This window comes from Peromyscus leucopus, chromosome 10 (assembly GCF_004664715.2).
Source record: "Peromyscus leucopus breed LL Stock chromosome 10, UCI_PerLeu_2.1, whole genome shotgun sequence".
NCBI classification, from domain to species: Eukaryota; Metazoa; Chordata; class Mammalia; order Rodentia; family Cricetidae; genus Peromyscus; species Peromyscus leucopus.
This window is the reverse complement of record NC_051071.1, coordinates 26,759,903-26,782,830: the sequence shown is the minus strand read 5'-3', so window position 1 is coordinate 26,782,830 and position 22,928 is coordinate 26,759,903. Positions and strand designations below refer to the sequence as shown.

General features: G+C 46.7%; 1 protein-coding gene across 1 annotated transcript in view; it reads left to right on the top strand.

The window, feature by feature from the left end:
- LOC114694084 (sarcoplasmic/endoplasmic reticulum calcium ATPase 2-like) overlaps positions 1-21,767 on the top strand; it is a 153,884-nt gene extending 132,117 nt beyond the window's left edge. The window contains 3 exon segments of the mRNA XM_037208840.1: positions 13,541-13,570; positions 14,733-14,910; positions 21,541-21,767. Of these exon segments, the coding sequence (XP_037064735.1) occupies positions 13,541-13,570; positions 14,733-14,910; positions 21,541-21,767 (435 nt within the window).
- Positions 21,768-22,928: the final 1,161 nt, after the last annotated feature.

Genomic DNA, 22,928 nt, shown 5'->3' with positions numbered 1-22,928 from the left:
TCTTCCCATTGTGGAGAGGTGGAATGATGCAGGTAGATAGCAAGATCACTGTGGCTTCCTTTTACTTCCCTTAATAGCCACTTACCAATCACATCTGCATCTGACCTAGCAGCCTTTGACTCTCAGGTGAAGCCTTTTGAAGGATTAGCTTCGCAGAACACTAGCTTCCACCAATCCAAGAGCTGAGAATGCCACCAGGTAGCACCTGAAACCCAGAGCAGAGATTTCCCTGCTTGCTGTGTGGGAAGTGTAAAAGAAACATACTCTTTTATCAAATGGTTAAATTAGGCAAGAAAGCACGATTGCAAAAAGCTGTAAAATTACTATTTGGCAAACAATCCCTCCTGAGTCAGCTTTTCCCTAAAATCATAGTATATGCTCACGGCTTCACCCTGCTTATCAACTTCCCAGCTTTCAGTCGGCCAACCATTAAGAATGTGAGCCTGGGGGCCATGCAGATCTGAGTGGCCTGCACTGACACCTGGGGCCATGGTGGTGGTGTTAGGATTCTGCTGCCACTCCAACTGTATGGCCACACACGCACAGTTCAGCAGTGAAGCAAGGGGTCTTAGGTCATCAGTGCAGGCTGGTCATGCAATCAGTGCATGTGTAGCATAGATCTGTAAGCCCACCTGCGCTTGTTCACAGGCATCCTTAAAAAGTCTGACACAGACTGCTTCTCCCTCTCTTTTATGTCCCCCCCCCCACTATCTCTCTCTCTGTTCTCTGCATGTGCTTCTTCCCCAGGCCTGGTTCTTTTGTCCCCGCCCTCCCCCCAATAAAGCTCCAATACTGGGTTTTGTCGTGGCTTGTGCCTCATGACCTTTTCGCAAGGTAACCGGCACTGCTTATCATTTTTTAAAACAACAGTTGTCTGGGCCAGGACTGCTGCCAAGGGCCATGTCTGGGTCCTGCTACAGCTGGGCTCTGTGCTGCTGTTCATGGCCTGTGTTACCACAGGGGTTCATAGGAACCATGCATGTTGAAATCCGAGGGCTATGTTGAGCCAATCCTGTCCTTCACTGGCTCTGGGATAGCGGGCCCTACCCCTGGCTGAACACTGCAATAGGAAAGCTGGCCTGCCCCTCACCATGGGAATGGGGGAGCTGGCCCCAATGGCATGGGCCTAGGAGAGCTAACTCTATACCTTGCCTGAGGGAGGTGGTTTCAGCAGCCCAGACTGACCAGCTCAGCTACCACCCAGACCCACATCCTGGGCCTTGGGTTGGCCCACCCTAATATCTACCCCATCTGTGACCTGCTGGAGTGTGTGAAGGGACTGGTCCTGTGGAATGATAGCTGCAGGATCTTCATGACCTGGGACAACAGCAGGCTATCTGGGAGGAGTTCTGGTGAGGGTCCAGGGATGATGGTGCACCAGAGGCCTTGAACCAGACCAATGACCCATGGCAATGAACATTTGTGGGTGGGCTGATTGGACAAAAGGGTACACTGGGTGACACACCACAGCTTCCAGTGCCATTAGGATGGATAAAGAGGTGTTGGAGAGACAGGAAAAATGGAGGAGCAAGGTGGGTTTTTGTTTGCTTTGTTTTGTTTTTAATTAATTTGGGGGGCATAGGAGGTTCCTTTTGAAGTTGGGAAACTGCAGTGGTGAGGCACAGATATTGAGGGATGGGGATGTGAGAGGGATTGGGCTACACGATGTGAATTCCCAATGAATCAATAAAAATTCTTTTATATATACATTTATATGTATATGTGTACACAATACACACACACATATATATAAAATACACACACACACACACACATATATATATATATATATATATATATATATATATATATATATATATATAGTGTGAGGCTGCCCTCTGACCACTCAAGTTGAGGCACAGGACCCCTTTGCTTTAAGAATAAATACTCCGTGGGTTTGCCTACTTGGTTAAGCAGGGCTACACACTGAACATGGAGCTCACTGATTGGCCTAGGATGGTTGGCAAATGAACTCCAAGAATCCATTAGTCTTTATGACCCCAGTGCTGGAGTCACAGAAAGCCAGTGTGGTGGACTGAAAGAAAATGGCCCTCAAAGGGAATGGGACTATTAGGAGGTGTGGCCATGTTAGAGGAAGTTGTCACTGTGGGGAGGGCTTTGAGGTTTCTTTTGCTCAAGATACCACCCTGTGTTTCAGACCATTTCCTGTTGCCTGCAAGATGTAGGACTCTCAGCTACTTCTCCAGTACCACGTCTGCCTGCACGCTGCCATGTCCCACCGTGATGATAATGGACTGAACCGATGAACTGTAAGCGAGCCACCCCAATTAAATGTTTCCTTTATAAGAGTTGCCATGGTCATGATCTCTCTTCACAGCAATAGAAACCCTGACTAAGACAGGTATTGCTGCACCAGGCTTTTACGGGGGGGGGGGGTTGAGGATGCAAACCCAGGTTGGCCTGCTTGCTCAGCAGACATTTTATCAACTGAACCATCCATCTCCCCAGCCCCTGAATTGGCATATTTTGGGATGATATGTCCTCATAACTGCAGGAGGCAAGGAGGATTCCTCCACAGGCTCTAGAGAGAACCTGGTCATGCTGAAACCTTGAGTTTGAAGCTCAGGCTTCTAGACTACGAGAGAATGCATTACTGTTGTAAAATAGGCACCGGAAGCTCTAGGAAATGTCTCTGGTCTTCAATGATGTCCTGGTTTTGCTTTCTATTGCTGAGATAAAGACCATGACCAAAAGCAACTTGGGAATGAAGGGGTTTATTTGGCTCGATGGTCTTAATCACAGCCCATCATTGAGGGCGTCCAAAGCAGGAGCTTAAGCAGGGCAGGAACCTGGAGGCAGGGGCTGAAGCAGAGGCTTGTTCTGCTGGCTCATGTTCAGCTACCTTTTTGTTTTTGTTTTTTGTTTTTTTAGTTTTTGTTTTGTTGTGTTTTTCAAGAGGGTTTCTCTATGTAGCTTTGGAGCCTGTCCTGGAATTCACTTTGTAGACCAGGCTGACCTTGAACTCACAGAGATCTGCCTGCCTCTGCCTCCTGAGTGCTTGGATTAAAGGCATGCACCACCATTGCCCAGCTTCAGCTACTTTTCTTATACTAACCAGAACCACCTGCCCAGGGATGACACTGCCCACTGTGACTGGTCCTCTCACATTAATCATGAATGAAGACAATACCCCACAGACTTGCCCACAGACAATCTAATAGAGGTAATCCCTCAGTTAAGGTGCTCTCTTATTAAATGACTCTCTAGTTTGTGTCAAGTTAACAAAAAACAAACAGAAAGAGAAACCTAACCATCATACGTGGTGACCACAGGGCTTCCACTCTTATGGTTCCTAGAGAACTCAGCTATTTCTACCTTTACTTTACATACTATCTCAGCACTCAGCTTATGGTGCAGGAACTTGGGCAAGCTAATTGGATTAGAGAGGGTGGTTGTGTCCAACAAAGGATCGTCCAGTGTTTCCAAGCAGAAATGGCCCCTAAGCACAAGAGAGCTACTTCTTCAAGTTCATCTTTTTGTCTGTGAGTCTGGAGGCACCAGAGTGTCACCTGTACCCAATGGTGCCAAGGGCACCAGCAATGGGAATGGTAAAGAACCCAGGCATTCGGCCATGGAAGCTTGGGGTGTGAGAATACAGATAGATACCTATCCTTTTCACCACATGCTTCTGTGGCTTACGAATTCTCTAGGACCTATTTTTACAGTCAGAAAAAAAAAGGAAACCTAATATGGTAAGGTTTGAAATCTGACACAAGGCAAGTTACTCTGCACCTCAGTGAATAAAGGAGCCTGTAAGAAGGGGCTGTGGTAGATGTACAGGGTGAGGCATCTATATTAGAACTGTGAGCTATTTCTTTTACAGGGCATGATGAATTATAAAACCACGGAGAAAAGGAAGGCAGGTAATTTACTCATCTCACAATCACTAAGTTCCTGCTGCTAGCCCGCTGGAGGAAGATGCAATTATTAATCGGCTGGGACTCAGCCCTCTAGGGCTAGCCAGCTATTTCTGTAAACCAGGGCCTTCAGCTCCCACCCTAGTGGATCTGGCCAAGCACATTTTATTTTGCTAGATGCTCCTTTAAGAAGAGAAGACGGAAATGTTTCAGGAAAGATCTTTCTCCAGTAAGCCTTTGTCTTTCATCCCTGCCCCCCACCACCAGAGAGCGTCTGGAGCTGTACACAGGTGGGGAGTAAATGCTTAGTTATTACTCACTAATTATCACTCACAGGGAGAAACAGAGTTAAAATGCTCCTGAAGTCATCATGGAAGAGAGGATTAAAACTCCAAAGAGATGCTGCTGTGCATCCAAGAGAGCGCCTCAAATCAGCTCACATCCTGCTGTACTTGGCTCCAGACTCTGGAGCCCAACCCACATCTGCTCTGCAGGTCTTGGGGTGCTTCAGGATACAGTAGCTACATTTTGGATAGAGTTACTTGGTATCAGTGGAAATTGGCTCAGCAATTTCCTCCCAATTGAAACATTCCATTCTTGAAGGGGGAAAGGCAGTTAAGATGAAGGAAATTAATGAAACTGAACTAGGCTTAGAAACTTCCAAGTCTCCGGAAGCTTCTCCGGAAACTAACAAGATTCACAAGGCCACTCCCCCAAGGTTGTTTACCTGTAGCAATCGCTGGGGGAGAAGATTCTCCAGTCCACTGAATTGCCTTGTTGGAGGTGTTCCAGGGAAACAGTTTTGGTGACTCATTACCCATACCGGGGTCTGCCTTTGAGTCATCCATGGTCCTGTAAGTAGCCTCTCATCTATAATACTTCAAGTAACCCCAATAAACTCGCTAGCTCACTGAGTTGGATAGTTTTTTTGGTCTATTGTTGGTGCCCTAACTGGGGTTAATAGACATTTGTTCGTGTCACAATTCAATCGGCACCTGAACAAGGACTGAAAGGATGAGTGGGGAGGGGTTATCGAATGGCTCCTTCAGTGGGTGTCGCATTATGTATCTGAAGCTGATCTGTGTGAGGATAGAATGCCCACGTAGGCGAAGTCTAATATGGCTACCTTTCCCTATGTGGTATGGGATGTCATGGCTCCTTGCTGTAGTGATGGCTGCATGCATCCTAAAACAGGTTATAGGATCTGTAACCGAGGATGAGTTAAACATGCAGCATCCTTGGGGAGAATCCTAGGGTGGCCATATTCTTTAGTTTGGTGTGGTGTGCCTTCTTGATGAATGGCATCCATTCCATGAGCATGGGGATGACCTGAACTACTGATGGACTAGAGGATTACTACAGTGCCTGAACAAAGAACATATTGGTTGGGATTGTAAGCAGCCTATGATAACCTTTTAATGGCTTTGATTGTTGCTAATAAGACATGAAATGGAGACTCAGCTATGCGTTCCCAAAGAATGTGCTTGTGCAAAGGAGTAAATACAGTGGGAAAAAACACATATGGATGCTATATTCTAAAATTAGCCTCTGATTTGGAAAGAAAGGTGAGAAAAGGGGACAAGAGGGTGGAGATGTTGGCTTGCAATTATTTACAACAGACAGAATATAAGAGAAAGAGTAAAGGTTAGGTCTGTGCTAAAGATCTCGAAACTTTTCCTATGATCCAGAAACTTGGAACTCATGGGAAAAGTCAGACAACAAGGAGGAAGAGAACATGGTAGAAGATTTTAACCCTTTCTGTCCTGATTTTTAAGATAGGATTTCTCTGTGTAGCAGTCCTGGCTGTCTTGAAATTTGCTTTGTAGACCATCAGGCTGGTCTCGAACTCACAGAGATCCATCTGCCTTTGCCTCCTTAATGCTGGGACTAAAGGCATGTGCCACCACATCCAGCTAGGTTTTACTTTTGTGTTAGTTACTTTTCTGCTTCTGTGATGAAATACCATGACCCAAAGCAATTTTTGGAAGAAAGAGTTTCTATTCACTCATGATTCCAGAGGGGTAAGAGTATCATGTTGGGGAGGCACGGAGGAAGCAGCAGGCATGACAGCCAGAGCAGGAAGCTGAGAGCTCACACATTGAACCGCAAGCCCAAAGCAGAGAGAGACTGTAAGCACTCCAAACTCACCCTCACTGCCAGTGATGTTCTTCCTCAAGGAAGGCTCCACCTCTCAAAGGTTTCACAACCTTCCCAAACAGTGTCACCAACTGGGGAACACATGTTCAAGTAGCTGAGTCTCTCAGAGACATTCTTAGGAAAAACATCATACCCTTTAATAGAGAAGAAGGGAAAATACAACATTCAGATAGAGAGCTTAATAATGGCCCAACATGCCAGGGAGAGATGCCTGCCACCCCTTCACTATCTCCACCCCACCCCTGTGGCAGGTGGGAGAGCTGGCCCTGAGGTCATAAGAATGGGAGAGCTGTCCATGCTTCTTACCAGCTGCAGCACTTGGGAGAGTGGCCCCTGCACCTTTCCTGGCCAACACAGTAGAACTGACCCTGATGGTGTAGGCGTGGAGAGCCTACCCTGAGGGCAAGAGGACTGGCCCTGCTCATTTCTGTAAGGGATGAACTAGCCAGGCCAATGCTGGAGAGTTCACCCTGGTGGCGAGGAAGGGGAAGAGCTGGCTGACTGACCAACCCTGCAACTACCCAGGCAAAGAACCAGAGTTATGAGTTGGTCCACCCAACATCCACCCCATCCATGATCTGAGGGAGCACGTGAAGGGACCAGTCCTGCAGACCCAAAGCTGCAGGATCTCCATGACACAGGGCAACAACAGGATATCCAAGAGGAGTCCCAGTGAGGGCCCAATTTTGATGGTGTAGCAGAATCCAGAGGCCTTGAATCAGACCAATGACTCTTTGCAATGAACACTTGTAAGTAAAGATATAAGGACAAAAGGGTTTACTGTGTGACTCTCTGTCACAGTACAGCTTCCACGATGAGATTTTTTTTCCTTTCTTCCTTTTTTTCTCTTAAATTTTATTATTTAATTTGGGATGTGTGTGGGTTCAAGGGCAAAAGGTGGATATGAAGGGACGGGGAAATGAATGGGATCAAGATGCATGATGTGAAAGACACAAAGAATAAATAAAAAGAAAGTTAAAAAAAAAAAAAAGGTCCAACAAGGAAACTGTAATAGTCAGGAAGTATTCTGTCTCCAAACTGCTTGAGTTGAGAAGAACTTTAAATCAAGATGTAAAAGAACTTCTCACAACCTGGCTCATGAGGCTGTGGACACAGCAGATGGAGTGGGAACTGTCTGAGGGCTGTGAAAGCAGAGAGACTGATGAATAAAACCACCCATTCCTTCTTGAGGCAGAGGCTGAATAAACCAAGGCAGTCTGAGTGAAATCAGTTCCTTATGGACTGGCTTTTGAAAGCCACCAGGGCCACTTGGTTATTGCTGACTGATGTGCCTGTGACTATGAGAGACTGGAGGACAGCAGATGGCAAAGAGGCATTTCTAAGAGAGTTGGCCATAAGAGAGGCAGTGTTTGCTGCCCAGCTCCCTGGGACAGGTAGAACTGAATTCACAGGAGAGCTAAAAGAGAGGTTGCTTCAGCAGGGACCTCAGGTCTGGTCGAGGGGCTTTCATGGTTTAGCTGAGCCCCATGGGAGCTCCTCATCTTTACGAGGTAGAAGAGATTCTGGTCAATCTGAATGACTGGTATACAAACCAGGGTCATAAAGTGCACAAGCTATCGAAAGGGGATGAAAATGGGCAAAGAAGACACAAGAGGCTGTTTGGGCCACTCAAAGACAAATGTGACGAGAATTGTATCTAGCTGGTGTACCCAGGGAAGAAAGCCAAATGCTGTACTAGTGAGCTTCTAGAAGGCTTTCAAATCTGAGCAGTGGTTCGCAGAAGACATACATAATAGATAGATGAAAAGCTTAGGCTTGACAGATAGATGGCCATGATAGAAAATATTCCAGGGGTAAGGACTGCTCAAGCATCCCAGAGCCCTGTCAGAAGTGCTCCAGTGCCAGTCACCAGCCCGGAGCCGGATGGAAATGGAGAGCTGGTTCTAGTGGCAGGCACTGAAGGCTAGAGTGCAGCCCTTGGCCCTGAGCTGGGCTAAGTGGCACAAGGCAGCCCCACTGAGACCATCAGGGTGGGAGATACACAGTGGACCTGTGGAAGCAGTGTTACCCCAGCGTGAGGAGGTTAGTGGTTGCGGACAATGTCTGTGGATCATGTCGAACTAAATAAGATGGTGTTCCTCATATATGCTGCTATTGCAAATACTGATCTTCTGGTGAAACAATTACTGACAGTTATGAGATCTTTTCATAGTGTATTGGGCCTTGATAACAGATTGGTTTTTGCTTGTTTGTTTGTTTTTGTATTTTAACTGTCCAATTGTCCAAGACCAAACTTGTACTTGGGCCAGGTTGGCAGCAAACATTCAGAGATTCTGCTTACCATCTGTGAAAAGGTGTTGTTACATAATGCCAACTCTTGAGTGTCTTACAGACATGGAAAGGCATTTAAAAGAACAATTCAGATTATTGAGATTAAATTGCAGGCAATCCATGGAGTCATCTTAATGATCAAAGGAATTTATTTGGGGGTTAACTCACAACCACAGGAGATTTATTGTAGGGTCCGGGAAAGCTGAGCTATGTCCCAAGCTGATCTGCTTGGTCCAAGATCTCAGCATCCAAACCATAAGGTAGCCAAGAGAGAAAGCATATGTGCATCCCAGATTTTAAGGGTCTCCCAGTTGACCATGCCTTAGGGGCATGTACCTCAATGTCATAGGCAGGTGTAACAGCTATCTGCTACCTCACTAGGGGCGATGCTTCAGGGCATGACTCAGCCACCCACTACAAAAGATAATGAGTAAGTTGTCTGAATAAAGACACCCATCATGAGTGGGAGAAGTCTACCAGGAGCCATGTGGTTGTTGAATGAAAACCCCAGTACCAGGGTATGTTAATTCCATATGAATTATTGGCCAGGAAAGCCCTCAAGTCTCCCAAATCATAAAAGCCATGGCCAGTGCTGTTAGCTGAATGTCAGAACTAGATAGTCAGCCCCTATTTTTGAAGGCATTGAATGCATTAGCTACAGGACATGGTGAAACCAGGCTGAGATTGAATTGAAAGTTCCTTCCCTGCTGGCTGGTTTTCATAATGCTAGAAGGCATTATATGGGCTTCTGGCATGGTGTGTGTGTGTGGGGGGGGGGGTTGTTACTAACAGTCCTGTTCAGGTGTGGAATCTGAATGGTAGAGTACCTACATGCCAGGTAAGATGTGCCCATGGGTACGATAGTGGCATGACTGTTACAGATGCAACTTGTGCCACAGGAAGGACCTAATATTTGGTACTGTAAGCCAATTCAAAAGCCCATAGGCTTCAATATGGAGGCTAATGCTATTGTTTTGTTAAATGGATGTGATGTGCCTGTCAAAATGCCTTCTGGCCATTTCTGTGAAGCCCATAGATCACTTGCTATTGGCCTCAACTGGTTATGGGAAGAAACTTTTCTTCTTTCTCCTTCTTCCTTCTTCTTCCTCCTCCTCCCTCCTCCTCCCTCCTCCTCCTCCTCCTTCTTTGCAGTGAGAAGTATACTGCAGAGACTCATAACTGGTCCAGCTGCTGAGACTAAGCGACTTGCTCTGGATCAGACATCCATAGCAACCTCCACCCCCAAGGTTCAGGAAATGTTACAGAAGAGGTTTCAGAAAGAGCTGGAGAAATGGATGGAGTTTTATGTAGCTATCCCTTCCAAACTGAAATGTCCCATAATGGAAAGAGGCTTGCCAACACCTGGGAAGTAAAGAAACCTCACAAGTCTCTGGAAGTTCCTGAAGCTAGCAAGATTCACAAGACTCCTCCCCCAGGTGATGTAATGGGAACAACTTCTGAGAAGAGGCTTTCCAACTGTCAGAGTGGCTTGCCCAGGTTTGTCCATGTCTCTGTGGAATAAGTCATATGATATGGTTGCAGTGCTCATTTTGCAGATTTCTGCCAAGCTCAGTATCTTGCTGGACACACTCCTCAGGGGTGTGTTTGCCCTTGACCTATCTTAGCTCCAGCTATGTAGGTGAGATCGCCTGCAGGGCTGCCAGCCTCCAGGCTTCCACATTTTTGTCTGTATAGAGGAGGTGATTCTAAAAAGTGGAGTGTTTGCCTTTAAGGAGGTGCTGAGAGATTTCTCTGCTGGAGAAGGAGCCAGCTGAAGAAAAAGAAAGGTCTGGACCACCCAAAGAGAGGAGGGGAACAGGGAGGAAAAGAGTTGGGGTAAAGGCAGTCTTCCACTCTGACGGCCCAGAGAAGCAGTAACTAGAGTAACCCTCTGCCATGGAATATGGACATCCTGGTGGATGAGCTGGCTCTAGTGCACTCAGACCCTTTGGTTGATTATGTTTATAAAAAAAAGAAAAAAATGTTTTATATACCAAAGGTAGGAGGGCTGTCCTAAAATTTAAAAAAAAATACTGACTGGTTGCAACATGTGAACCTTGGTTAGATTTTACTTTAAAGAACGAATACCCAAAAGGGTGTTTGGGGACAATGAAGGAAATGTAAAGTGGTTGGGGCTGTCATGGTATGAAGAAAATAACTAATGGCCAGTTGGCTTGATTTTCTTAGGAGCTACATTGAAAAAACTACAGCCTTTATTCTTAGGAAATGGATGAAGTTCTACAGTGTCTGTAACTGTCCTTCAACTGAGTCAAAGACAATTTCCACTCTTTTTTATACTTGAAAGTTTTAATATCAAAGTTAGGAAAATAAGAAGGAGGGAGAAAGGAAAGACCCACCTGGGATTCTAAGCAGAAGTCTCCTTGAGTGACATAAGGTGCCTAAGTACTCTCTGTAGGAGAACATTTGGAATTTAGGCCCCCACCTCTTCACAGATTAGGAAAAAGTAAGCCTGGGACCATACTTACAGATGGTCAAAGACACACAAGACCGAGAATGACACTCAGTAGAAAAACCAAGAGATGAGACTTGAAGACCTGGTAGTGCCTTAAAGGAACTAACAGGGTAGCTAAAAAGTGGGTGAGCAGCAAACCATAGTCTGGGGAGATGGTAAGAGCTGCTGAGGGATGGGGAAGAGCTGACCTGCACAGAACAGGGGCTCTGAGGGCAGACTCCCTACAGCCAGGAAGAGAAAAGCAAATGTGAATTCTAGTTTTAAAGGACTGAGACAAGTTAGTTTTTATCCTAGCACTGTACAATCTGAAGAATATATGTTGTGAAAGAGGACTAAATGAAGACAGTTCAAGAAAACCAAAGACCAAGTAACTACTCAGAGAATCTTCTGGAGTGTTCTAGGGGGGAATGAAATGGACCTGGAGAGATGATATGAACTGGAGGGCTGGCTCGATGAAATATGCTGTGCCTACCAACAATACTAATTAACACATCACTCACCAGAGCTACTAAGAGAATGGCAAACAATGGCACAGGATGGCAACTAGTCAAGACAGCCCAGCAAAGTCAATGCTGGACAGAGGGATGACTGGTAATATTAAAACTAGGCAAGACAACTTAAACACCAAACGCAATGTTAGGGAAAAGAATATCCTACCCTAGAGAGCAGAGCTCCTCCTGCTCACCAGGAAGATATCATTGCTAACTATTCAATGCACAGACTACAAAGACATGAATTAAAAACTGGTAGAATTATAAAGAGACACTGAGAGCTTCTTATCAGAATGGATGACTTTAATCAACTTCAATCGATCTCTTTCAATTATTAATAGGTTAAAGCAACAAGACACTTGTAAAGATCAACTTTGAACATCCTTAACAAACCTGTTTTGTTGTGTGTGGGAAGCTAAGCTGTTTGTAACTGGAAAATACACATTCTTTCAGGTACCTGCCACATTTAGAAAAATTGAGTCCTACGTCACAAAGTTTAAAGGACATGTTATCACTAACTCTCATTGCTATATTGATTATTTCAGACTGAAGTCACAGGCTATTATCTTCAGAAAGGATCACTTAGGCTATCTTTTCCCATGTGCATCAAGCCATGAAGATTGCTGTAGGGATGGCCTCCTTCCCCAAAGGCAAGAAAATAGCTTTAATCAGCAGAACTGCAAGTTGGGGGTACAATACAACTAAATGAATAAACTCACTGGAGTGACCTTCATCTTCGTCCATCTTCATGCAGGCATGTATCTCCCACTCATGCGCTAGAATTTATTACCTTAGTCTAGAGATGCATTTGCTCTGCTATTCCTTTGATGACATTGTCATCATTTGTAGAAGAACTATCAAAGGTGACGTTTCATTTATTTCTTTGGACTTTATACTCCTGTGGAGATCCCTGTGTACGTGAAAAATTAATAAAACATGTCTCCCTTTCCCCCTTGTTAACCTGCCTCATGCTAATTTGGTCTGTTGAGCCACCCCAAGTGCTCACATAGGCTCTAAGGGAGTGTGTGCATGGGGGGCTTTCCCCATCACATTTGGTGGCCAGGAACCCTTGAGGTTCCTTAGCTTGTGCTAATGTCACACCGAGCTCTGCCTTGGTCTGGCCCATGACTTCTTCCCTGTGTCCATACTAAATCTAAGTTGATCTGTCACAAGAGCACTAACCAATTGAATGAGCTATGCCTTGCCAGTTACTCCACTGGGGACCCACAGTTAAGGTGGGATGACCTAGCTCTTTGATAGCCACCAGATATTTGCAGGAAGCAGACCCATGTGAACATTTCTGGGTCTTTGAGATTCACAGCACTTCAGCAAACAGTGGGAAAACAACCACTAAATGCAGGATGCACCAAACATATCAGGCTTATCAGAATAGACCAGAGTCATAGACATCCATAAGGGGAGACTCTTCAGCCTACAGCATAGCACAGGCGCCAACTAGGCATTTCATTGCTGACTTTATTACTGATTATTGTTTTAAAGATACATTTTTACTTCGTGTGTATGAATGTTTTGCAGGCCTATATGCCTGTGCATCATGTGTGTGCCTGGTGAGCATGGAGTTCATAAGAGGGTGTCAGATCCCCTGAAACCGGGATGATGGACAGTCCCTATGGGTGCTGGCAACTGACTGCAATCCTCTGAAGGAGCAGTAAGTGCTCTCATATGATGAGGCATCCTCCAGCCCCAATGGGCCACTTTTTAATGCTCATCCCAGTCTCTGACCAAGAAATTGTCAGGTGATGTGCTCCTAGCTATCCTCAGACACAGCTTCACATGATCAAACCTCGTATTGACAGGACACTTTTAGGCAACACACATACCTCACCTCAACATCTCGGTGATCTATTTATTGTGTCCAGATCTGACCAGCTGTACTGATTCTTTCCATTGCTTTTTTTTAACTGTCATAGTTTCTTTATCCCCTTCCAGCTTCCTTGATAATCTACATGTGATGGTGTGCAGTACAATGTGTGATTTGACTGTTAGAGATACTACTGATACTAAGAATTGTGAGATTGGATTGTCATGGTCATGGCCCGGGAAAGTGAGGAATACCTGGTGAAAAAGGCCAATGGAACAGGTGTCATCTATAATCTATTGACGTACAGTAAGTTCTGGGAAGTGTGGGAAGACACTGATGTGTTGCTCTATGATGATGGCATCATTTGCTCATGACAAATTACATCTGCAAGCACACTCTTTCCTAAGACTGTTTTCTGACATTTCAGATAAATGCGAACTTGGCAGGCCCCATTCAGGTAAGTATAATGACACTGGAGAGTAATGTCTTAATTAGGTTTCTACTGCTATGATAAAACAAACGCCACAACCAAAAACAGCTTGGAGAGGAAAGGGTTTACTTTAGATTACAACCCTCATGTCACATTCCATTACTGAAGGAAGTCAGGACAGGAACTCAAGGAGGAACCAGGAGATTGGAACTGAAGTAGAAACCATGAGGTATACTGTTTACTGCTTTGTTTTCTCTGGTTTGCTCAACCTACTTTCTCATACCATTCAGGACCACTTGCCCAGGGCTGACACCACCCTCATTGAGCTGGGTCTTTCCACATCAATCATTAATCAAGAAAATGAACTACAGACTTGCCTACAGGTAAATGTTATGGAGATGTTTTCTTGATTGAGAGTACCTCTTCCTAAATAACTCTAGCCCATATCAAGTTGAAATAAAACTAACCAGAACAATTGACTCCATGTCTGCTTGATACAGAAATACATCACTTATTAATCCATAACCTTTCCTTTCTTGTTTGTTCCCAAGATAGCATGTTAATGTTGATACTACAATGTAAAACATTCTAGTTTTTAAAAGTCCCAGTCTTTAAAACTTCAAACACTTTGAAGGTTCAGTCTCTTAAAACATCCAAAGTCTCTTTCAAAGCTAAGTTTCTTTAATATATCCAAAGTCTCTCTAAAATGCCAATCTATTAACTGTGGACTCATGTTAAATAAGAGTAAGTTATATACTTCTTATTTCAAAAAGGAAGAGGCAGGACAATTCTGTTTTTCCAACCAGATTAAACCAAAACCAAAGTCTAGCAGTGTTAAAAGCTTAGTGTCAGACATCTCGACTCACTCACAATCTCCTGGGCTCCTCTAAAGCGCTCCATTTCTCCTGCTTTGCCATCCACAGCACACACAGCTTGTCTTGGCCTCACAGCTGCTGCAATCCTTGGCTCTTGGCCCATTGTACTGGGTATAATCGCACCTCTGGTATAGTGGGGTCTCCACTGCGCCTGGATTGTGCCTTCACCAATACCCTCCTCTAGGATCTCTTCAGGGACTCTAGCTCTGCCACATGGTGCCAGCCTCCAACTTCTCTCTATGACCCCTTCAATCCTGGGGTTCCTACTGCAACAGGCTGTACCTTCACTAATGGTTTCTGCTGTCCTTCCACAGTGCCGAGCTGCAGCTGCTCTCCATGACCCCTTTATGCTTTCAAAACAAGCTGTGGGAGACTCTCACACACTACCCAGTGCAGCTTCCAGCACAAGGTACATCCTTGCCCCTCCACCACGGTTTCTCTGTGCTGACCTCAAGGAAATACTTCATGGAAGATTTGGCCTCACTGATGCTGGTCAGTTAATCACAGCTTACTCTTCAGCCCTAGCTGACCAGTATTGGCTGTCTCAGAAAAGCAAACGTTTCACTTTAGTGGTATTTAATTTAAAATAGCATACAAATGGCCCCAATAATAATCTTTGAGAGACTCTAAACTTCCCTCTGGAGCTTTATAAGCCAGGCCTTCATCATCTGTATTGCTCTCAGCCTTGTCTTATAAGTTCCTTATGAGAACATATAGGGCAGCCCCTTGAACTTTGAGCATTAATGGCTTCTTCCGACCAAAGTTCCAGTCACATCCATAATCTTCCTCCAAACACCATGGTCAGGTCTGTCATAGCAAAACCCCATGAACCTGGAACCAGATTCCGTCTTAAGTTTCTGTTGCTGTGATGAAACACCCTGACTAAAAGCAGCTTGGTGGGGGTTGGGGAGAAAGGGTTTATTTCAGCTTATACTTCCAGGAAACAGTCTGTCACTGAAGGAAGTCAGGCAGGGACTGAAGTAAATAGAGGCCATGAAGGGACAAACACTACTTACTGGCTTGCTCATTTTGGCTTACTCAGCCTTATTGGTGAAATTATTAAGGCCACTCCACGTAGTTAAAAGGAGATTTATTTAATGGCGTAACTTACAAATGAAGGAATAGGTAGGTTGAGGGTTCTGGGAAAGACTCAGCAGTAGTCCAGCAATGTTCTCTGGAGAACTCTCCAGGCTCCCAGCAACAAGAGCGAGGCATGTCCCGATCTCGGGTCTTCAAGCCCTCCCTTGGCCCCGCCTTGTGGGCATGATAGTTACCAAAAACTAAATGGGGGTTGGAACTTCCAGACCAAAGCTGGAATGGCTACCCACTACACAGCCTGCTTTCTTATACCATCCAGAACCAAGGATGGGACTGCCACCCCCATCCCCACCATTCCCACTCCTTCCCCCCACCCCCACCAATGAGCTGGGCCTTCTCACATCAATCATCAATCACAAAAATGCCCTACAGACTTGCCTACAGCCAAATCTGATGGAGGCGTTTTCTCAATTGAGAGTCCCTCTTCCCAAATGACTCTAGCCTTTGTCAAGTTGAAACAAACCTAGCTGGCATGAGGAATAAGGCTGCAGGGAGGGTAAAGGCAGCGGGTCTGTATGGACAATGAGGGGCTGTTCTTCAGGGTAGAGGCAACTGGGTTGCTTCTCAGTTGGTGAGGGCTGGCCCTAGTTTACTGTAGCAGCATCCTGGTCTTCCCCCACCAACCCGCTGTCATGGACGGCAATTCCTAAATGTCTTTCCAATACCTCCTTACCCGAGGGAGGACATTGATCTCCTGGATAGCGCTACTCCCATGGAAGTCATGTGACCAGAGCAGGGCCAGGAAGACCTTTGCCGATTGGAGCCACATGCTGGAAGAGTCTTTCTCCTTTTCAACTGTGGGAACAAAGATGAGGCTATGGACTTCCAGGTTGTTTCCTGCCTGGTGGACAGAACAGGCCGGGATGATGTGGATACGTGATCTCTGACCACATTCCATAGCACACAGTCTTCCCAAACCTCAGAGTCCCCAAAGGGAAGCATTTTTGTACATCAGTGAGCTGACTGATTGCTATTATGAGTGTCCAGCTTCAGGATGCAGGAAGCAATTTTGAGATGGTTAGGGTTGAAACTTTCAGCCTTACCTGTGGACATTTAGAGAGGAAAAATGAGGTGATGTTTTAATTGATCACCAATAATCAATGAGTGAGACACCTCAGAGGGTGGAACTTGGGCTTATATGTTAGTAAACAACAACAACTCCAGCTGCTGGGATGGCAGTCCACCCCAAAGCTTCGGAAGGTTGCAAGTGCCAGTGCTTTGGGGCCTTTCTAAACCTCTCTGTATCTCTTCCTGTGGTTGTTCAACCGTGTCCTTTAATGTCCTTTGTAACAAACTGCTGACCTAGCAAGGCGACTTTCTAGAGGTTTCTGAGGTGTTCTTAACAATGTTGGAAACATAGGCTGGAGTTACAAGAACTTCTGATTTGCAGCTGTGCCTCACAGAAGTTGTGGATGACCTGGGGACTCCCTGCATGCAGGTGGCATCTAAAGCCGAGGCAGCCGAGGGTCTGAGCCCTAAGCTGTAGGGTCTGACACTAAACCTCTGGGTAGCAGTTATCAGAACTGAGTGACACCGTAGGACATCCAGCCGCTGTCAGCTTTGGTTAGTGTGGGAAACCCCTCACCTTTGGGTGACTGGAAGTGTCCTGCGTGGAGTGTGAACTGGAAAGAGGAGGATCCTAGGTTGGGGTAAGGTTTCAAAGGATGGGGGCAGGCTACAGAAGCAGAGCACAGGAACAGGACAAGACTCCCCGGGAGCAGCCAAGGGGACCCGCAGCAAGGTGTGTATAGAGGAGGGAAACTAGCAGGAAGAGCCCCAGGGCTACTGTGCTGGTCTGGCTCATCCTTAGGATGCCTTGGGTGTTCTTTGGTGAGGAACGGGAGCTTCTGCCTGCAGGGAAGGTGTGCCTGCTCTGGCTCATCACCTCTGAGTGTGTTCAAAGACAGCGTTTTTTCTTTCTTAATTTTTACATTTTATGTATTGTTTTAGGGTTTTTCTTGGAACACGGCCCTGTGAAGGCACACTAGATGGGATGCTTTGAGGCACTAGGAGGCTGCTGAGTTTTTCCGAGTCGGCAAATGACAAGATCCTCTTCACATTTCAGAGAAAACTCTGTGCTGGGGCCTGAGCAGGTGCGTGTGGGGAGCTTCCGGAAGAGAACAGAGGGTGATAGCTCCGAGGGTCCTGGCAGCAATCTTTGAGGACCTGAATTCAGGCGGTGACAGGTCTAGTGTGGAGATGCACAGGAGGAAGCTATTTTGGGGACAGGATCCATAGGACTTGGTGACAGATTGGCCGTGGGGAGGAGAGGGAGGTGAGGAGCATACTGCCGGGCTCCTGGCTGGGGTTAGGTGGTGCGTGGAGACAGAGAGAAGCCGGGGTGGGTGGGGTCTGGCACACACCACTGTGCGCTGACAGTGTTTTCACGTATGTGTGTCGAGTGTGATCAGCGCCCCTGTTCACTTCTGACTCTTGAGCATGGCCATTTCACAGCTAGCCCTCCAAAAGCAGCTAGTGGGGTCGGCTCTGGGCTCAGGTCCAGGGCTGCAAGGTGGCTGCGAAGGAGCCTCTGGCCCTGTCTGTGAATCCAAGCCCTGAGAGCTCATCTCAGGACCTTCCAGACAGAGGCTGGGTTTAGGTAGCCCACTGAGACCCCTGCTCTTAAAGGAGAAACAAAAATTTATTTTTAAATCTTTCTGGAGTTTTGGGTTTCCTTTTAGTCCCAAATGGCCTTTTAAGCTTCTGGCTCCTATATTTAACCTATTTAATGAGATTTCTTTTCCAGTAATTCCTGAAACTGGTAATCTCTAATTGGGTCAAATTCTCTACCCACAAGCCAGTGATGCTATTTTTAGCACAAATCCTCAGGCTGGAGTTCCTTGGGCCTTTCAAGCGCAGCTGTCAGCTCCGACTCTCACCACACTCTGCTCTCCAGAGCCAGACCTGATTTTCGATATTTTCCCTATTCACTTCAGGCCAAGCCTACCCACCCAGCCCTCTGGCCTCCTCCCCATCTGCAGCTCCAGGATGGTTTACACAAATCCATTTAGCGCTCATCAGCTTAGGTCTCCAGTGTCACTATAAATAATCGGGTCCTGGCGGCTTTGGGGAAGTACCCAGGCTCTGGCGAAAATGAATCACCTGGGGACAGGCAGGCAGGGGCACATGCTGACCCCAACAGTCGCTAGGGGGATTTAGAGAATCCCTTCCTGCTGTCCTCATTCAGTCAGGGGACCTTGCTGGTCTTAGGATGTTACTGTCCTGCCCTCCACTCTCCTGGATGCCTCCTGGTGGGAAGAGACCCTTTCTTTGTTTTTGGATACGTGACAGCCTAGTAGCCTCAGAGGCTGCCTTCTCTCCTGCCCTCCTGTCCCTGAGTCAAGTGCAGGACATTTCTCACAGGGGCTTCTGCTGGGAAGATCTTGACCCTACCATTGTTTGAAGAATACACGTCTCATTTCACGTGGGGGGAGGGGCAAGGAAGTCACTGCCCACAGGTAGAGTCAGTGTGGTGTGGCTGCCCAGCTGCTGGAGTCTCCCTGCTCTTTGCAATCACGTGGCAATCTGTGACCAGTAAATACCAGCTCCCTTTCCTTCAAAGCAAGGACGTTGGCAGAGGAGGGCAGAGTGGGGTCTCCTGGGGTTTGACACCTCCTGCCCAAGTTCTTTGTCCAAAGTCACCTTCGTTATAATGCAATAGATGCCTTTCCCCTAATGAGATTCTGTTCTAGAAGGTTCTGTTTTCTTCTTGCACTCACAGAAAACCTAACAGAAAGACACCTGGCCCAGCATCAAATGTACCTTCCAAGCTTTGAGTCCTGGGTTCTAGTGTGCCCACTCACAGAACATGTGGCCCTGCCGCTGATTCCCACAAATAGACACACTCTATCCTTTCCTTACTGGTGACTTGGGCCAACTTCTCTGTGAGGTTAGTTTCATGTGTCATCTTGGCCGGATCACAGTGCCTAGAAAGGTAGCCTGATATTGTTTCCAATCTACATCTACAAGAGTGATTTGGGGGTGAAATTTACATCCACACCAGTGGATTCTGAGCCCAACAGATCATTCTCTATAATGTGGCTAGGCCTCATTCAATTAGTTAAGCCTCTTCAATTAATTAAGCTTGGATAGAAAAGACAAAAAAGACTGGCCTCCATGTAGAAGTAAAGACCTCTCCAGCCGATGGCCATTGAACTTGTCCTACAAGATGAACTCTTCTCTGGGTCTCTAGCTGCCCACCAACTCTGCAGATCCTGAACTTAACAGCCTCCATCATTGCATGAGCAAAACATACCTTTCTTCATGAACATGCTCCCCCCCCCCCCCCCCCCGTGTGTGTGTGTGTGTGTGTGTGTGTGTGTGTGTGTGTGTGTGTGTGTGTAGGCAACACACATATTCCATTGCTTCTGTTTTTCTGGAAGGCCCTGACTCCTATACTCCTCCTTCCAGTAAACTTCAGATACTGTCACACACTGGCTTTCTTAAGAGAACAATGCAGAGGGCAGGCAGTGATGGACAGAGGCAGGGTAGGGGTAGTTTGGATGCAAATGTTCCAGGCTGCATTCAGCAAGGGAGGAGCCTGGAGGCAGCTGCTTCTGTTCTCCAAATTCTATAGTCTAGTACCTTCCTGCACTGTTCACCTACGAAACAGACCCCATGAGGACACGCTGCAAACACTAGGCAGCCTTTATGAAGTTGGCAGTCACCCCCAAAGTAATCTGGATCAAGGACAGAAGGCCGTGATCCCTGCAGGAAAGCTGCAGGGAGCACACCAGGACAGACCTGAACAACAGTAGCCAGCAAAATGGCTGGGAGAGCCATACCCACCACCCCTAGGATATGCCAAAGAGCTCCAGAGGGATTAGCAAAGATGGAGTATGTACTATACACTATGCCTACCACACAGGAGCTGGCCTTTCTATCAGAAAAGACAGGAGTGATGATCTAAGATTCCCAGTACACTTCAATGACTCTAATTGCCTTTAAATTCAGTGGAAATAAATTGCAATAAAAATGCAGGATTTGGATGCACTAGCTTTGGGCTTTGTGGGGTGTGTGATGTACATTCAGAAAGATGGCTCTTCCTTAGGAAAATCTGAGTTAGTGTGTGTAGGTGTCTGGAATGACTCACTGTCTCTGAGAGCATGAGCAGGATGGGACAGACAGGCCACAGTACTGTGTACAGATAATAATGGAGGTTGAAGATTTTGCTGCATGGCTGAGAAGCTGGGACATCAGTTGGTCTGAAAAGAAGATAGAGGAAGAGTCACAGAGCAGCTTGTGGGAGATTTCACCATGAGGCATAGGGCATCATGACAAGTGAGGTCTTAAGGCATTGTAGAGAAGAAGGAAACTCCCTTTATCCCTGTTCGCTCTCTGCTGGGCTCCTTGTTTGTATTTAAGAACAATGAAAACCACGTACATTTGTGAAGTTCACATGTACATAGGGATGATCACTAGACTGAAATCTAAGGGAATGTTCAAGATATGATGGTTTTAAACTTTTTAGGCAAAGGCTGATAAGTCTGTGAAGGGATGGCATCCCTAGTGTGGAGCTCTGTCCTCTAGGCATAACAGCCCGCCAATTACCTGCAAGAGACGCTTAAGATAAGGGTCTGTCCGTGTTCCCTTCTCGAAGGTAGACCCCCGCCTGAGCTTTCACACCTCCTTCTACGCTTCTCTGCCAGCTGTTTGCAGTCCTGCCCTAGCCGTGGTGGCTGTCTGGAGCTTGAGTATAGAGAGGGGTGGGAGGTTAGCCGAAGTGGGAACTCCATCCAGTGCTAAGGGAAAACCATCCTCCTGGGTGAGACTTGACGGTGGTGCAGGGTGGGGTCGCCCAGGCTCCTGTAAGGAAGCCCACTACATTCACTGGCTTACCCACCAGAGCTTATGTAGGGCTGGTGTTCCTTTGGTCTGAAAGTGGCACCCGATCACAGTGAACAGGTGTTTGTTTGGGTCTCCCATGGAAGGTTCATGAAATAGATAACAACTTCTAGAGATATACTAAGGACAAAACATCAACCCGACGGTCTGACTGCTGTTTCCCCCCTCTCCATGCCACAGGGAACCCCACAAGACACCGATGCTTGGAGTGGCCGCGTCAGAGAGCCCAGATCTTGCCTGCTGTGCTCCCTGATGTCTGCTGCTTGTTACCCACGCCTCCTTGTGCAGCTGCAGCCCTGCCTGGAGTGCTGGAGTACTTCATTTTCAGTCCTCAGCCCCAGGAGCAGAGAAATAAGAGCCCATCCCCTGCACCTGCTCATGGGGTCGTGTCCGGGCCTGGCAGGTGACAGTGGGAGCCCCATCTGTAGCGTTTCTAGGCTCCAGAGCTCTGGAATGGACACAGCTGTGACTACCCCAGACCTTTAGTCACGAGAGCCAGCCCTTTTCTGTTTTGGATTAAGGCAGCCTAAGGTTCTCTGTCCTTTTGAAAGGAAGAGTCCTAAACAGATGCATGAGACGGTTTCTGAATGTTGTCAAGTGAAGTCGAAATCCCCTTCCTGCGCCCTGATGCTCCAAGGAAGCACACAGGAAGCACCGAGAAGGGAGGAGGCACTGTGTGTGCGTCTGATGGAGCTGGGAGAAATGAGTTGGAGGCAGCGAGCCAGGACCTGTTCTAGTCCGTTTTCTGTTGCTATAAGAGAATGCCTGAGGATGGAGACTTTATAAAGAAAAGGGGGTCATTTGCCTCACAGTTCTGAAAGCTGGGCATCTAGGAACACAATGCTAGACTCTGTTCAGCTTCTGGAGGAAGTCTATGCTGATTTATACACACACATAAAGTGGAAGAGGGGATGTGTGGGGATTCACGGGGGCTGGGAAAGGGGGCAGAACTGCTAACTGTCCCTGCAGTCCACTTAGGAGGGCTTTACCCCCATGACCTCCCACTAAAGCCTGCCTCTGAATGCTGCTACATGGACTAATTAAGCCCCAACATGAATTTAGGTGAAGACAAACCATATTGGACCCTCAGCAGGGATCAGCTTGCTCAAGGCTGATCCTTGAGCATGTCAAACGCTTTGATGGCTCCCCTATTCTAAGGCCTTCATGTGTGCATTTGATCACTTAAAAACTAGCATGGCAACATTAACTTCCCTGAGCATCCTATAGTCACAGACCTGGCAGCCTCTTTCCTCGTGTTGGCAGTGGTTCAAAGACAATTAAAGTAGACACTAATCTCCCCACAGGTTCACAGGGAAACTTGGTCTCCAAATATGGAGTGGGAATAAACTATGGTACACATTCTTCTAAATGCTGATCCCTGACTGCAGTAGGTGGAAATCAGTGATCTAAAGCAGGACCGTGTGAGTTCTCTGGACTAGGGCCACTCTCTAGATGGCTGAATCAAGAGTCTGAGTGACCCTCACCCACTTGTGTGTATATAGAGCACTGAATTGGCTGAGCAAAATCATTTTTACTTTATGCAAGGGTAGTCGGTGTGTCTGTGGTTC